The sequence below is a fragment of the Choloepus didactylus genome, chromosome 12, assembly GCF_015220235.1.
Source record: "Choloepus didactylus isolate mChoDid1 chromosome 12, mChoDid1.pri, whole genome shotgun sequence".
In the NCBI taxonomy this organism is placed as follows: domain Eukaryota; kingdom Metazoa; phylum Chordata; class Mammalia; order Pilosa; family Megalonychidae; genus Choloepus; species Choloepus didactylus.
The window spans coordinates 63,682,898-63,698,162 of record NC_051318.1 but is presented as its reverse complement, the minus strand read 5'-3'; the positions used below and the strand labels follow the sequence as shown (position 1 = coordinate 63,698,162).

The 15,265-nt window shown below is 34.2% G+C and overlaps 1 protein-coding gene across 4 annotated transcripts in view; it reads right to left on the bottom strand.

The window, feature by feature from the left end:
• KLF12 (Kruppel like factor 12) overlaps positions 1–15,265 on the bottom strand; it is a 512,320-nt gene that overhangs the window by 337,644 nt on the left and 159,411 nt on the right. For all 4 annotated transcript variants that reach the window (XM_037799597.1, XM_037799598.1, XM_037799595.1 and 1 more), the window contains one exon: positions 6,654–6,717. In XM_037799597.1, coding sequence (XP_037655525.1) covers positions 6,654–6,686 — 33 coding nt within the window. In that variant the 5' untranslated portion in view covers positions 6,687–6,717. The remainder of the gene's footprint in view (positions 1–6,653; positions 6,718–15,265) is intronic.

The following is a 15,265-nucleotide window of genomic DNA, read 5'->3' as shown; positions in this document are numbered from 1 at the left end:
TCACATAAAACTAATAAGAAAATGTTTTACTTCAATAAATGCTCTTAATAATCAGTTACTATGTTGTTCCAGTAATACAGTGTTCTCATTAAATCACAATTGTTTAAGTAAAATGGTTATGTTTAAATGATGCTCATACCATTTTTATGATCACTCTTGAAATGTCCTGGTAAAATATATTACATAAACTACTTTAATGATGTACTCTAAATAGGATGACATAAAACTTAGCTGAAGAACCATTCACTCTAATCGGGTGGTCATAGATTGAAAATGTATGAGCAAGGGAGAGAGTCATTTGAACACATATGGGCCTCAACAGATTCTGGCTGAAATGTTTAATGATACTACTGAATATCATTTTCTTCTTAACTCCAGGAGGAAATTTTTCAGAGTACTTCTATACTTACTAGGATTTTTTTTTTTTTTTTTTTTTAAACAAAAGATCATAACTTTTCTTGAGTGCTTCCATTTCTGCCAGTCAATGTGAAACTATCATTCCAAAAGGCCCGGTTCAAATGTCACTTCATGTGTGGAGCCTTCCATGACACACACTCCAACTCCCTAGGCCTAATTAAATTTATGATAGCACTTACATTACAGCATTTATTATATCACATCAAATTAGATTAACTTACTTGTTTCTCTCCAAGAAGATGAAGCCTTGAGGGCAGGGTCAAAATATAATTTGCCTTTGGTAGGCTGGTGTCTAAAAATAATATATCCTAAAGGTATAATTGCTGAATTTAATCACACTACAGGATAGGTAGACAACATTCTGTGAGTGAATGGGATAACACGTTTGCCAACTACCACAGCATATCCCATGTCTTTAAAGATTTTATTTCCTCCAAGAGAAACAGTGGAACAATTAGAAGTCTCTAGCCAGACCCCAAAACCAGAAGCTGACACTTAAGTAGGACACCCTATTGCCCTCACCCTAGCATATTATTCATCAAACGAGGGAAAAATACAGATACTGGCCCTGAGAAACAAATTTTCTTAAAGCCAAACTGACTACACTCTAACCACAACTAACATGGCATAAAATAACAATAATGGCTATTTTAATGAGTATTCAGTAACTGCCAGGCAATGTACTAATGCTTATACATTTTTTTCACATTTACCTTCAAAAAGACTTTATGGAATTCGCACTTTTATTCTCCCCAAATCACAGATGAAGCACCTGAGCACAGACAGGAGGTTAGGCAATGCATTCAAGATTACAAGCCCTGGCAGAGCCAGGATTCAAAGCCAGACAGTCTGAGTACAGAGTCATGCTCTGAAACTACTACAGCAAGTTCAGTACCCTCCATGTGTCCCTGGAATGCATTACATTTAAAAGATCCTTAAACTTAAAAGATTGCTGGTTGAAGATGGTGATGTAAAGGCATTTTCATACCTTTCTTCAAAACCAATTGAAAATTTCTAAAGTGAGTTTAGAATAAAGAGTAAAAACTCCATCTTCAGAAAAGGTAAAATACAGTCCTAACCTCAAATTATCAATTAAAGTGTCCCTGCCAAATACTCTGAAATCTGGGAGGACACTGAAAACCGACGCACACCTCCTGAAGCCCTGAGCAAGAATCAGAATTTTCTAAAAGTAAAAATCACAGTTACGAAAGTCCTATCTAATGTTTGATTAGAACAAAAACATCCAAAGGGGCAAGATCAAATGCTGTGAGATACAAAACAGTACCTCAGAGCAAAGAAAGTGGTGCTAAAAGAGCAAACACACTGACCCACCATTTTACAGAGCTTGCTCCCTGGTCAAGGGGGTGTGCGGAAAGTGCCAGAAGGAAGGAGACAGGAGTCCTTGTCTTAAGGGGCTTTGCTGTACTTGGGAACAGAGGGGAGACTCTGGAAATAACATCTTTATTTAGAGGGTATTTGAAATAACAAATTCAAATCAAGGATTTAGACTCATCTAGCTCATACCCAAACCATCTGTGCCCCTCCCCACACTGCACTTGGGCAAATACTGGCCCCATTTAAAGATGGTTACTAATCAGAGGGAAGCCACGAGGGAACTATACATAAAAGGAGCAAATATAAAAAGCAAGAAAGAAATGTAAGCAAAAGGTCAGTGAAGAACAAACATCACAGGAGGAATTACCCAAGCAAACAGATGAAGAATTTAGACATGTAACACTTCACAGACTCACACAGCAAAAAAATTACAAACGATCTCTCTTAAAAAGAAAAGTTCAAGGAAAAAGTACAAGGGTTCAAAGGATAAAATAGAAGATAACTAAAAGAAATGAAAATAAGCTGACAGAGCTATGAAATATTACCAAGATGAAAGTCACTCTGGGAACAACAACAAAAAAAGAATGTGACTGGAAATATAGTAAGAAAATGTGTTGAACAGGAAAGCCTATTAAATGAAATAAAGATTAAGAGACAAAAATTTAAAGATGAAGACCACAGATTTGGAATACAAAGAAATATTACACATATGATTGGAGTTCTTAAAGAAAAGAACAAAATAAATAAAAAACAAAATATATTTTAACTACAATTTTAAAATTTCCTAACATAAAAACAGACTCTACACCTCAGAGCTTAAGAGCAGGATCAAAAAAAACTGATATACAATGATAAAAACCAAGACATATAGACGAACTTACTAAACTTAGCCTTAGCTATTAAAAATGATAGTAAAAAAGAAGAGGGAAAAGGAAGTTAGGAAGCAACATCATTAATTTCTCCATCTACCATACTGAAAAGTCAATAAGATGCTTTTTAAAGTTAAATTAGGTCATTTAACAAAGTTACTCAAACTCAAAGGTTTTTTTAAGTAATAACATTATTTTAATGAAGGAACACTGATCTGAAATTAATAAATTCCTTCAGCCTAAATTGTTTATACTTCATTACACTGGAAGCAAACCAAAAAATTACTATTTTCATCATAAACACCAAGTGCAAATATGAGTCTACCTTTTGCAAACCTGTCTCTATAAACTTGTATCTTTACAAATATAGAGATGCTCTAAATAATGCCCACAAAATGTTAATTGAAGTTATGGGGCAGGGAGGTGATGGGGCTTTTGGATGCTTTGATGTTTTTAAAACAAGCAATGCACCAGTCATTATTCTATGTTCAATAATGGTATAACCTTTCTCAAATCCCAATATAATATTTTGTTCCCATTTCCCAGATAAATGTGACATCCAAAGTTGAAGTGACCTGATAGAAGCGTGATCTAATTCAGAATGGTATTTTAATAAATATTAAAAGTATAAGAGTTCAAATGATAAAAATAGAAGGAAAAATTATCTCTACTAATTTTCTCCTATTATGAAATCTATTGATTTAGTTCAATAAAAAGAAGAACTTCTAATGTAATTATCTATGCCTCAACATAGGACGATTGGCCACACGAAGCAGGAAATTCCAACATGATGCTAAAGCAACCAACCAACTTTTATAGAAAGTAGCCATGCAACATGCAAATGTTGGATCAAAGACCTCTAAGGGCCCTTCCAACCCCAAAAATGTTGGCTTTGCGATGTGAAGTCATACAACAATGTCATGAACCCCTGTCTAATGCTACAGAAGTAACAGCAGCAACACCATGCACATCTTTAGAACTCTACAGCTTTAAAATGGCTCATATTTTTTCAACCCCATCACAAATCTTGCAATAGGTAGGACAGGTGTTATCAATTTCACTTTGCCTTTGAGAAAATTAAAATTCAGAAAGGATGCTAGTCACTGCTCCAAATACACAGATATTGGAGGACCAAGACTTGTCTTTCTTAATTCTAAGTTTACTGCCCAGGCAGCTAGCTACCCTATATCCACTGATAGTAGCTCAGGGTTGACAGCATGTTTCACTCACATCCACTGTGTTTCTCCTAACTATGGCTACTTAGTTCAAAATGGAAGGAAGGCTGGGTTGCTGCTTTGACAATTCCTCCATCCTGTGTGAAAAATAGCCTTGGGACTCCATAGAAAAGAAACTCATAGAAAAGAAAAGCAACCACATTTTACATACTCATCACTATGAAACACAACCATTTTTGTATGGAATTAAAGCATTCTCAGAAAGGCTTGCTATTATCCTCTGGGTTTCCCAGTGCACCAAAAGTCACCACCTGGCTAATGCTGGGTGGTACAAGCAGCTGTTCATCAGACGTAGTCCCAGTGCATGAGTTTTAATGTGGACTCTGAGAAGCTGGGCTAATGTATATGCATGTGTATGTTTTGGACACCTGCCCTAAGCCAGCTGCTGAGAAGCACTCGGTAAACATACAAACATGGCAGGAAAATAAAAGGACCAAAGCTATGAGCCAGAGCCATAAAGAAGCCACCATATTCACAATGAGAGCAACGGCTAAAATATATTTAAAGGGTATAGGGAACAGACTTTATGCTGATGTTTGTGAGCAGAAAGTAATGTATGACTGGGATATTTTTAGGATTTACTTGACATTTTCTAATGGCAAGTGGTAAAGGGACAAATTCAAATGCAAAGAAAATTAGTAAAGGAAAGAAATTTATATATATATATATATATATATATATATATATATATATATAATTTTTTTTTTAAAGGAAAAGACAGATAAAGAATGTTCCTCCAAGTCAGACTTTTGATATGGCCACAACAGAAAATTTACAAATCCCCAGGAGGCTGTTTAAATATTAGTGCCTTAGCAGAAAGGCACAGCATGATATACTGTGGCTCTTGGCAAGGTTCTGTCACCACCGGCAAACTGGAAACATACAAAACAGTTTTAAGAGTCATATTTAAATCCCTTTTCAATTATGTAGACAGTGGCAACATTAACTTCCACTGCTGACATTTTAAGAACTTCATCTTCATACTGACCTTGTCAATATCTTTGAAATATAGAGAAGATAAAATCTCAAACTCTGCAATTCTCTCTCTGAATCTGACTTTGTTAAAACTAATAATACCTGATTCGAGCAGAGTTACAAGCAAGCCAATGCAGAATGCGGAAAATCAATGCATTCTCTAAGACATCTACACCTGAAAACCTGACCGAAAATATAAAAACAGAAATAAGAAGAATAATTCAATGGACAAACACTTTAAGTGAAATACTCACTGCTCTTTTCTCTATAAAGACTTCTGAATCATGAATTACAAGCTATGAGGCATAACCACTTAGAATCAATCACTTATAATATATTACAGTCATTCATGATTATATTTTCAGAATTTATTCTTAGGGTACACAGTAACACAATGATTCCCTTTGCCCTCATCTTCAGTTGTCATCATCAAATTAGTTACAGAAAAATGATACCACCAAAATGTATAAACTTTCAAAGCTAACACTGATCCATTCAAAGATAAAAATTTAATGACAATTGAATGAGAACATAAATTAAAGTAATTCTTATGTCAACATCATGCATGAGGAAAGGGAAAAATACATTTTGAGATGAGCTATGAAATTTTTATGTATTACCTTTACCCCAATAGTCCTAAGAAATACATTTTTTTAAAACTTTTCTTTTTAAATCAAATTATCAGCGATGTGCTGGAGCCAGCTTATCCTGACCTCATGAGCTATACAGTACAATGAATTATCATGAAGTAAATACACCCATATAACCAATACTCAGGCCAAGAAACAGAACATTATCAGTACCCCCAGGGTCTGTCTTGTAGAAAACCTAAATCGACAGTCTCTCTAAAAGTCTGAGAACTTTCCAGATACAAGTATGAAAAAGGAGAAATTTTAGTTAAGGAGGATGGAAGAAGACAGTTTCAAGTACAAGATATAACATGGAAGATCATTTGTAAGTAACTGTGAAACTAAGAGTGGCAAAAAAGATATGACATGGCACACATTTATTTGTTAGTAGCAAGGGTAAGACAGAAAGGAAACTTTGAAATTATCTGTGTTGTGCATCTTCATGGAGAGTAGATGAGGTCCATGCTTGAGACCAGATCTTTTCAGTATAAAAACCTTATTTATGAAGTGGGAATCATTTAACATATTGGAATTTTCTTAGCATTACCTATGATTTTTATATTATAAGCAGTGTACGGTACAAGGAAATCTCAAACGTAGCACAAGGAAAGCGCAAATGACTACCACAAATAAATTGATGACCAGCATTTGATTACTGTTGGAATTCATAGGGCTTTTTCTTCCCCTCAAATTCATACTGGTACTTGTCTGTGAGAAGCCAAAGTAAAAGCCTTTCATAGTGTTCTAATATCTTTTAGGAAAGCAGAGACTGTGGGTGCAAAGAGGACAGCAGTTCACAGCAATCATGCTCCATATGGTGGTGGTATTACGATCGCATTCATAGGAACTGATGTACATTAAACGAACTCTGGGGTTCTTCATTGTTTATTCCAGTGATCAGTTGCAAAAAGTGTTTCCATTTTTTAATATTAATCTGAAAGTTGATTCTTAAAATATCAATTTAAGACATGGAAACTCATGGCATCTAAATCTTCAAAAAAAGCTGATTACCTCCCTACAAACTGCTTTATATTTAAGAGGTTAAAAATTAAAATTAGACTTTATAGATAGATGAGTGTGTATAATTAGTCACCTCTGCTCCTATCAGACAAGGAAGTGTTCTAATAACTGCCCAAAAGTAATGCTCAAAATTCAAGTATTTTCGACACACATACACAATTTGACTAACCAACCTTTATTGACTTCCTCTTCATATGGACATTCATTCATCCATTTGTTTCTAGAGTCACATTGATCCTGCAAAAAAAAAATCAAAAAGAAGAAATGAGAAGTTCCATATGTCGATGATATTCCTCCACTGAACAATTCTACAGTTCTTTAAGCTCTTGATTAGTGGAGTGACATAATAAAAATGATAGCTGAAGAATTATTTTTTCTTTATCTTTTGCTTGCTCTTCTAAAGAGCGGCCATGAAAAAGCAAAAGTGGAGGTTGCAACACTACCTATGATACAATGGAAGATCCTGGGCACAAGATACTGAAGACTTGGGAAAAAATAGTGAAGACTAGAAAAAGAAAAAAAAGAAAATGCAAAGAGAGAGGAATGCAACAGAAAGAAGTCTGAGGAGAAAAATGGCAGAAATTGATTTAAAAATGAAGTCACAAATACTCAAACTGGAGCACCTGGCTGAACTGAGTTATTATCATTAGCATTCAAGAGATTTTAAAGTAATGCTACGTTACAGTAACACCCTTTACAGCTGATACAAATGTGCATAATTAATAGGAATAATTTTCAATGGCTTCATGTTGGTCAACACCCAAGTAGGTTTTAAAAACTTCAATGGATCTAAGTTAACTTAAGTAACTTCTTAAAAATTAAAGAAATATGAATTAAAGTAAAACTCTATGTGGTAGATAATAAAGATTACAAATCCCCAAGACCATCAGTCACACCAAATGTAATTTAATATTGCTGGATTGGAGAGTGGTGACTATGACAGACCATTTGCCCCACTCTGAATATCTTGGAAAGTCATCCTATTTATTCTCTTGGCATTATGTAACTTGCTTCAGAATTTCCATTTCATGACACAAATTTTCTTTGGCATTCGGATAAGCCAGCTTATTAAATGCAGTTGATTTTTTTTCTTTTTTCTTTTTCCTTTCAGAATACTCTCAGGAGGGGGCATGCCTTGGAGCTCACAGCAGTACCCATTCCCTGCCAGTGTCGATGTGCTGCAGCACTGGGCCAGGTTTCCTGTGTTCCACCACCTCTGAACAGCACAGAGCACACTCACTTATAAGGCCTTAAACAAAATGAAGCAGAATTCACAACTTTCATGTCCCTGGCCTGTGAAGGGAGCTGGCCTTTAATTTTATTCATATATAAAGACATATATAATGTCTCAAGACACATCCCAACTATATACTATATACTACAGCTTTTATTACTACTAGAAATGCTACTAAGAAAGCAATATTATCTAAAGGTAGTATTTTAATATTATGATGACAGAGCTAGAAATATTTTCTTGAAATTCAGAGTATTGTTTTTCTATTCTACATTATGAAACAATACTATAGTATCCCTTGAAAGAATTAAGAAAACAGCTAAGAAACTGTGTTTCTTAACAAACACATCTTGCCTTCTACAGTCTTCAAAATATATCTAATCCAAACAGTTCCAACTTCTTAGCAGAATGTACCATGCACTTTAAAACCTGGCTTCAGTCTTACATTCTGACTGATTACTTTTCAAAATTTTTTTTCTTTTTTAAAAACACTTTAATGTATCATGACCATTTTCACATAACAAACTTATTAATTATTAATCTGAAATTCATTCTTTACTCCTCTAATAATTTATTACTGAAAATACTTAAACATCCTTCTTTGTAAATCTTGTACACACCAGGGCCTCTGCTACCCATATGATACCTCTGTACATCCAGAAAGGATGCCCCTTCTGGCAAACACAGACTCTGAAGGGGATGCAGAGCCTGGAAACTGGAGTCTGCTGTAGATTTCAGCATCCCACTCACCCCTGAGTCCAAGCAACTTCATCTTACACTGTTTTACTCAGCAGCCCTAGTCTGCACCTTTAATTATTTCCTTAGAATACAGTTGCAGATGTATAATCACGGGATCAAAAGAGTATGATCTTTTCCAGGTTTTTGAAATATATTGCCATATTCTTTTCTAAACAAGCTGTACCAATTTATATTTTCACCAGGAGAAGAATCAAGTGCTAACAGTGACGTTCTCATCTTTATTTCCCAATACGTACACTGCACAGGTCTAGCAAATTTTAGGAGAGCAGTAAATGTTCGTCAAGTGAACAAGGGAAGCTAATAATGAAGAATGGAAGAAACCCCTCTCCCCCTTACATCACTTATGTGGAAATTTCTTAATCAAGTAACTTAGGCCTTAATCATACATTTGTATTTTTAGGATATAATTAGTCTGTAACAAAAATAAATGTTAAATTATATGTACTATACATAACATGATATATCGTCACACATTTTTAAAGCATTTTGGGATTTAGGGTATCCTAATGTTCTCATTAACAGGTCAGTGAGGTGAGCAGATGAACTATTCCAAGATCTGTTTGACAATGATGAAACTGACTTTGGAGAGGCAAACTACTACATACTTAAAGTAACAAGTTAGATAATGTCAGGGTCCTTATAAAACCCTTGTTTCTTGTCTCTGCATGATTCTTTGGGGTTAATCATGCCATTTTTTTTTTAATTCATTTTACTGAGACATATTCACATATCATGCAGTCATACAAAACCAAGCATACATTCGATTGTTCACAGTGCATGCATCACCAAAATCATTCCGACACCTTCATTACCACACATACAAAAATAACAATAATAATAATTAAAAGTGAAAAAGAGCAATTAAAGTAAAAAAGAACACTAGGTGCCTTTGTTTGTTTGTTTGTGTGTTTGTTTGTTTCCTTCCCCCATTTTTCTCCTCATCCATCCATAAACTAGACAAAGGGGAGTGTGGTCCATATGGCTTTCCCAATCACACTGTCACCCCTCACAAGCCACATTTCTATACAATCGTCTTCAAGATTCATTCGTTCTGGGTTGCAGTTTGACAGTTTCAGGTATTTACTGCTAGCTACTCAAATTCACTAGAACCTAAAAAGGGCTGTCTACATTGTGCGTAGGAGTGCCCACCAGAGTGACCTCCCCGCTCCTTCTGGAATCTCTCTGCCACTGTAGCTCATTTCATTTCCTTTCACTTCCCCCCTCTGGCCAACAAGACGTTCTCCATCCCATGATGCCGGATCTACATTCCTCCCCGGGAATCATATTCCACGTTGCCATTTATTTTTATAACCATCTCAATCTAATGTATACTTCTGTGTATTTTAAACCCAGGAACCGCCTGGTATAGTACTACTTTTGCTTTCCATTCAAATGAAATAACCTTCAAATACATAACTGCCATACACATAAATAGTATCATTCCTTAATCAGTGATCCAGCTATTTAACAGGAAAAAAAGAATTGCCCTAAAAGAGACCATATAATAAAATAGATGACTCTTATTTTATTCATGCGACATAGGGGACTTTGGGTTGCTCCCCAAATCCCTATCAAAACTAGCCCTGACATTAATAAAACTACACATTCCCAGTAACAGCTAACAGCTCAATTTCCTGATTATAAGATTCTTTAGATCTGTCAAATAGATTTCTGAAATTATACAGGAAATCTTCCTAAAGCACTTCCCCCAAATTTTGAAGGACATTGCCTTCATCGAAAAACTCATTATACATGGTCCAGTACTCACTTTCCTGGCTTCAAAATGATTCTCCATTGGCATTAGGTGAAGAAAAGTAAAGCACTGGCCACTTATTTCAAAGGTGAAAAACATGACAAAAGGCATAATATATTTGGAAAGAAATTTTAGATTTACTTTAAAACAAAAATACTGCAGTGGAAACCATTCATGTTTTAGTGGAGAATCTAGAAATGATAATTACAACTGCTTCTCTTCAATGGCTGTAGGCAATAAAGAATGATTTTCCAAATTCTTCACTTTTTTTTCCCCTCCTTTAAAATTTTCCTCACCCAGCTTCCTTTAGAATCCAAAGCAAGTGCCCTGGACAACAGAAATGACCTTTGCCATTAATGAAAGCACAGGCTATTCACCTTAACAAATATGGAATCATTTCAGAATAATTACCACAGAGTACAGACACTATAGACATTATGTTACAATACAGTTCCAGGTTGCTCCCTCTCCATCCCATCTTAAATGATCTATTATGTTCTCAATCTTTAAAGGTTAGTGTTTAATACATTCTAAATACTTCCAGACCCATAAGTACACTTGTTGCAAGTTCCTCTGGGATTCTTTTACGTATTTTTAAATAGACACAGGGAAATAAGTTTTAAAGGTGTTTACAGACATCTGACTAGGCAGGGTATTTCACTCTCCGCCCAAAGGTAATTTAGTTGCTCTGTTTCAAGTAAAATGAAAACGGGTGCTGGTACAGAAATCCCATTTGGAATTCTGTCTTCTAGATTCAGCTTTACAAAATCACGGCTTCATTAGTTATGATCTTGTGTTTTCTAGCACTGATGAAAAAAAATCAAGTAATAAAATTCTATACATATATTCAATTCAGTCACCATTAACTTTTACAACCAATTAGGAAACAGGCAGGCTTTGTGTATGTAACTCTGGGGTATTATGTAGCAAATCCAGGTTTAGCTCATGCTACATCAGGGTTTCTTCTATATAAATTTTTTTTTGTTTTTTTGTTTGTTTTGTTTTTTGTTTTTCATTTAAATTTATTTCTGTTTCTTCTGTCCCAGTGATTTCTCTTGGGAACTAAAACTTCAGAAAGGTAAACTAATCTAAACATTTCTGGAGACAGATGCAAATCTAAGTGCTACATTTTCATAGCTACTTTGACTTGAAATAAAAAGAGAAGCTAAAGGCACAAAGCAGTATGCTTGTTGCTAGGTGACAGGTGACATATACTATATCTGTTCTGATCTTGTACAGCGTGAGACAAGTACTACAGAAAGAAGACACATGGATTTCCATTGGACACACATCATTCTCTACAGAGACGCCAATCAGTGTTCAGATATTTTCTAATACAAGACATTTATGGTCAGAAAACCACGTCCACATGAATATCTGAATTTAAAGGCGCCTCTCACAATAGGAGAGGATAGTTCTTTATCTACTTGTCATTTTGGTTATACATACTTTATATTCTAAATCTATAAAAGAAATACATGTAACTTTCAATATACGTAAGTTCATGTGATTAAAGATAAAAGTGAAAATACTTATACATATGACACTTAAGAATTTTCCAACTGTTTTAGTAGATACTAAGGTAGGTAGTCCATAGAGAATATATTATTCTTATAATAAATAAGCAAATTCCTATTAAAATTAGTACTAATGAATTTTTTTTAATTAAAAGGGCCAAAAAACTCCCATGTAGATTATTTCCTAGTAATTACACATCATTCTTCTAGCATCACATCTCTTCTTCGAAACAAAAACCCAATCACAAAGTTCTCTCCACATCAAGCAATCCAGGTAACAACTGGAAACTTTCAGGAGCTTCTTTACACCCACAATTTCAGGATCTCACATGAATGGATGGCATGCTGGACTCCATACTGTGAGAAAGGATGTGCAGTATCAAGAAAAAGATCCAACATGAAAATCAGATAGAACGAACATCAGCTTTACCACTTGGGGGTAATGTGACTTGGGGAAAGCTGCTTAACTTTTATATGTCCCCTTTTCCTCATTTTTTAAACTGGATGCATCAAGTCTTTTTTTTTTTTTTTTTTTTTTTTGAGGGGGGATGTCTAAGAATATTGAAAAAGAGAATATTATGATATGCATACCAGACTGCCTGCCATATATTACAAATGCAACAACTGTCAGTCTCGTCCCCACTCTCCATGTTCATGATCAAGTGCCCGAACTCCTCTTTCCACTCAAATCTCCTGAAAACCAGGAACAAGCGGTGACCTATTCTAGCTGAAATTATACTCTTCCTTAATACCACCTTCAACTATAACTGTGTGTGTTTCTTAAGGGAACGTCCTGGGAATATGCAAACAATAGTGTCTCTACCATAGGATCTCACAGTAGAATGTCTATATTTCATCTATTAAGAGAATTTGCTGATTTAATGGCTAATAGAAATAGCAGAAACAGAATTCAAAGGTCATTGATAACCCACATTCAATAATGATCCCTGTTAGAAATCTGTTAGTTACATATAAATCCATTGAAAATTCTCAATTTATAAAACTGTTCTTTTCTATTTCCAGTTTTAAATTCCCTGAACCATGCTCTCATTCAGGAATTCTTTATTATTAAAAAAGCTGATAGCAATTCACAAAGAGCAAACTTTAAAAATTAAGGTCCCACTTGGAGTAAGATATGCCCTGAAGCTAGAGTGATCATTTAAGAAAAGAATTCACTGAATAAGCAGCCCATTTACAAAGGGAAGAGAGAAAGCAAAAGCTTTCTAACCAACTAATCTAATCGGTTTTCAGCTTCCATTCCTCCCCATCCATCTATGTATCCAGAGAACAAATAAACCTTAAAAGGAAAGTAACCATAGCAAATGAATTAAGCATTTCTTTTACATATATTGTGCTCAATACAACAGTATGAAAAGTAATTAATGCTACACTCACATTCAAGTGTAATTGTCATTTTATCGAAACTACACAATCAAAAATCTGATTTGTACTGCAAAGGCTGACAAGATGATTAAATTTTAACTTTGTAAACTTTATTTATATGATTTGGATTGTAACACAAATATAAGTCTGTGTTCATCTGTACTTGCACATAAAACTACAGCATGTACTACTGCATTGTGCCAAAAGTAACTTGGCCAAGCACAAATTCACATTCACTTTTGAAGAACACTGACATCCTTCTCTTAATCGCCTCTATCAGGACGTGTTTTTAATCTTCATGCTAAAAATCTTAAAATCGTCAAAGTTTTTAAGTTGTTGGGGGGCGGGGAGACTACAAATAGGATGAGAGCATCCAGCCATGTATCAGTTTACAGTCCACTTCCCAGCACTTTAAGTAACGTGTCATTGTGTGTTAGATACATAGAGAAAAATTAAAATCTTGAAAGCATTTGAAAATTAAACTACTATAAACATATATTTAGTACTAATTTAAAATCATAATTCACAAAGCCTGAGAATTTCTCTACTAACTTCACTTAAATCAGTGTTGTCTGAAAATAGCTGAGAACATTATGGGTTAAATAACTACAAATTTTATATATTAAAGATCTATGATATATTCAAGAAAAATAAACTGCACTATTCAATACGCAGTATACATATTTGACCTTCCTATTAATTGTTGCCTTGTATATCTAGCCTGCCAGCAGTAAGCAAGATAAATCCAATTCAAATACATAGTTAACAGTTTGCTTAGGGAGTAAATGTATTTTCTAGTCCATCACAACAATAGTTGTTTAAAATATGTTGCTTTTATCCAGTTTTGAATTAATTCATGTGAAATAAAACAAATATTTATTAAATTGTGGGAAAAACATTCCATCAAACTGTAAAACGTGAGTAGAAAAACAAATGGCACAAGCTTAATTACAGTTGACATTTAAATGATATTTGCATTTTCAAAATATTTTATAATCATTAGAAAATATCAGGTGAGGTATTTTTAGGATACTTTTAGGTATAATCTTTTCACACATCTGAACCCAAGGAAGCTTTAAAATAGGCATATGTTACAATATAATTTGCAAGATGGATCAAAGAACTGCATAAATTTGTTTTACTGACATTTTGACATAGTGATACAGAAACAAGAGGATTTGATATTTTTAATGAATATTTTATGGGTTGCAGAGTGCCTTATCAAATAATAGTTCTGATTGGCTAAAATCATCAATCCAGTTTTTGCATTTAGACCCTATAATCTTTGCCTTTATGTAGCTCATAATCTGGTCTACAACAGATAACTAGCTGTCATAATAAATATATGGTCAATTAGTATTTCCCAATGATGGACAAATTAGTAAATTGTCAATTGGATTGCTTAATTGTATGTCTCATAAATACGACATGTTAAGACAACTAAAATAATATTTGTTAAGAATGACAAATGACATGAGTTGACTTGTTTTAAAAACCAAAAAGGACTCCTTTAAAAACTCAAAAATAATTAATTTGGAGATCAACAAATATAATCTAAGCAATTGCTGTGAGGTAAAGGTCACTGACTTATAACAGTGAAAGATGTTATACAGTATATATCTTCGGTTATTAATTCATCCTTGAATCACCTAAATGCCAGGCAGTAAGGACACTGAGAATCATGCACCATACCTGCTCTAAGGAAGCTCACAGGCAACAAAGCTGAGCCATATATAAATAAGTAAAATAATTTTAACAATAACTGCTAACATCTACTGAAAGTTTACTGTATGTTTAACACTGGGTACATATATTATTTAACTAAAACTATGCACAAAGCATAGCTATCCCTGTGAATTATAATTAATATCTACATTTTATCATGGAAATAACTGATTAAAATTCAGTTCTTTAATCTAAATCAAGATGTTATGTTTAATAATATTACGATACTACTGGTGAAAGAATACTAAACAACAGTGAGAATTTAAGGGGACCCAGAGAGTCTTCACAGAGGAGGTGACATTAAAAACTTAAGTCTTGAAAATGGGGAAGAAAAGACATTTAAGGGAAATGGGATATATTGTAGATTAGTAAATTTAAATCTGCATTTAAGAACAATCATACACATACAAATAG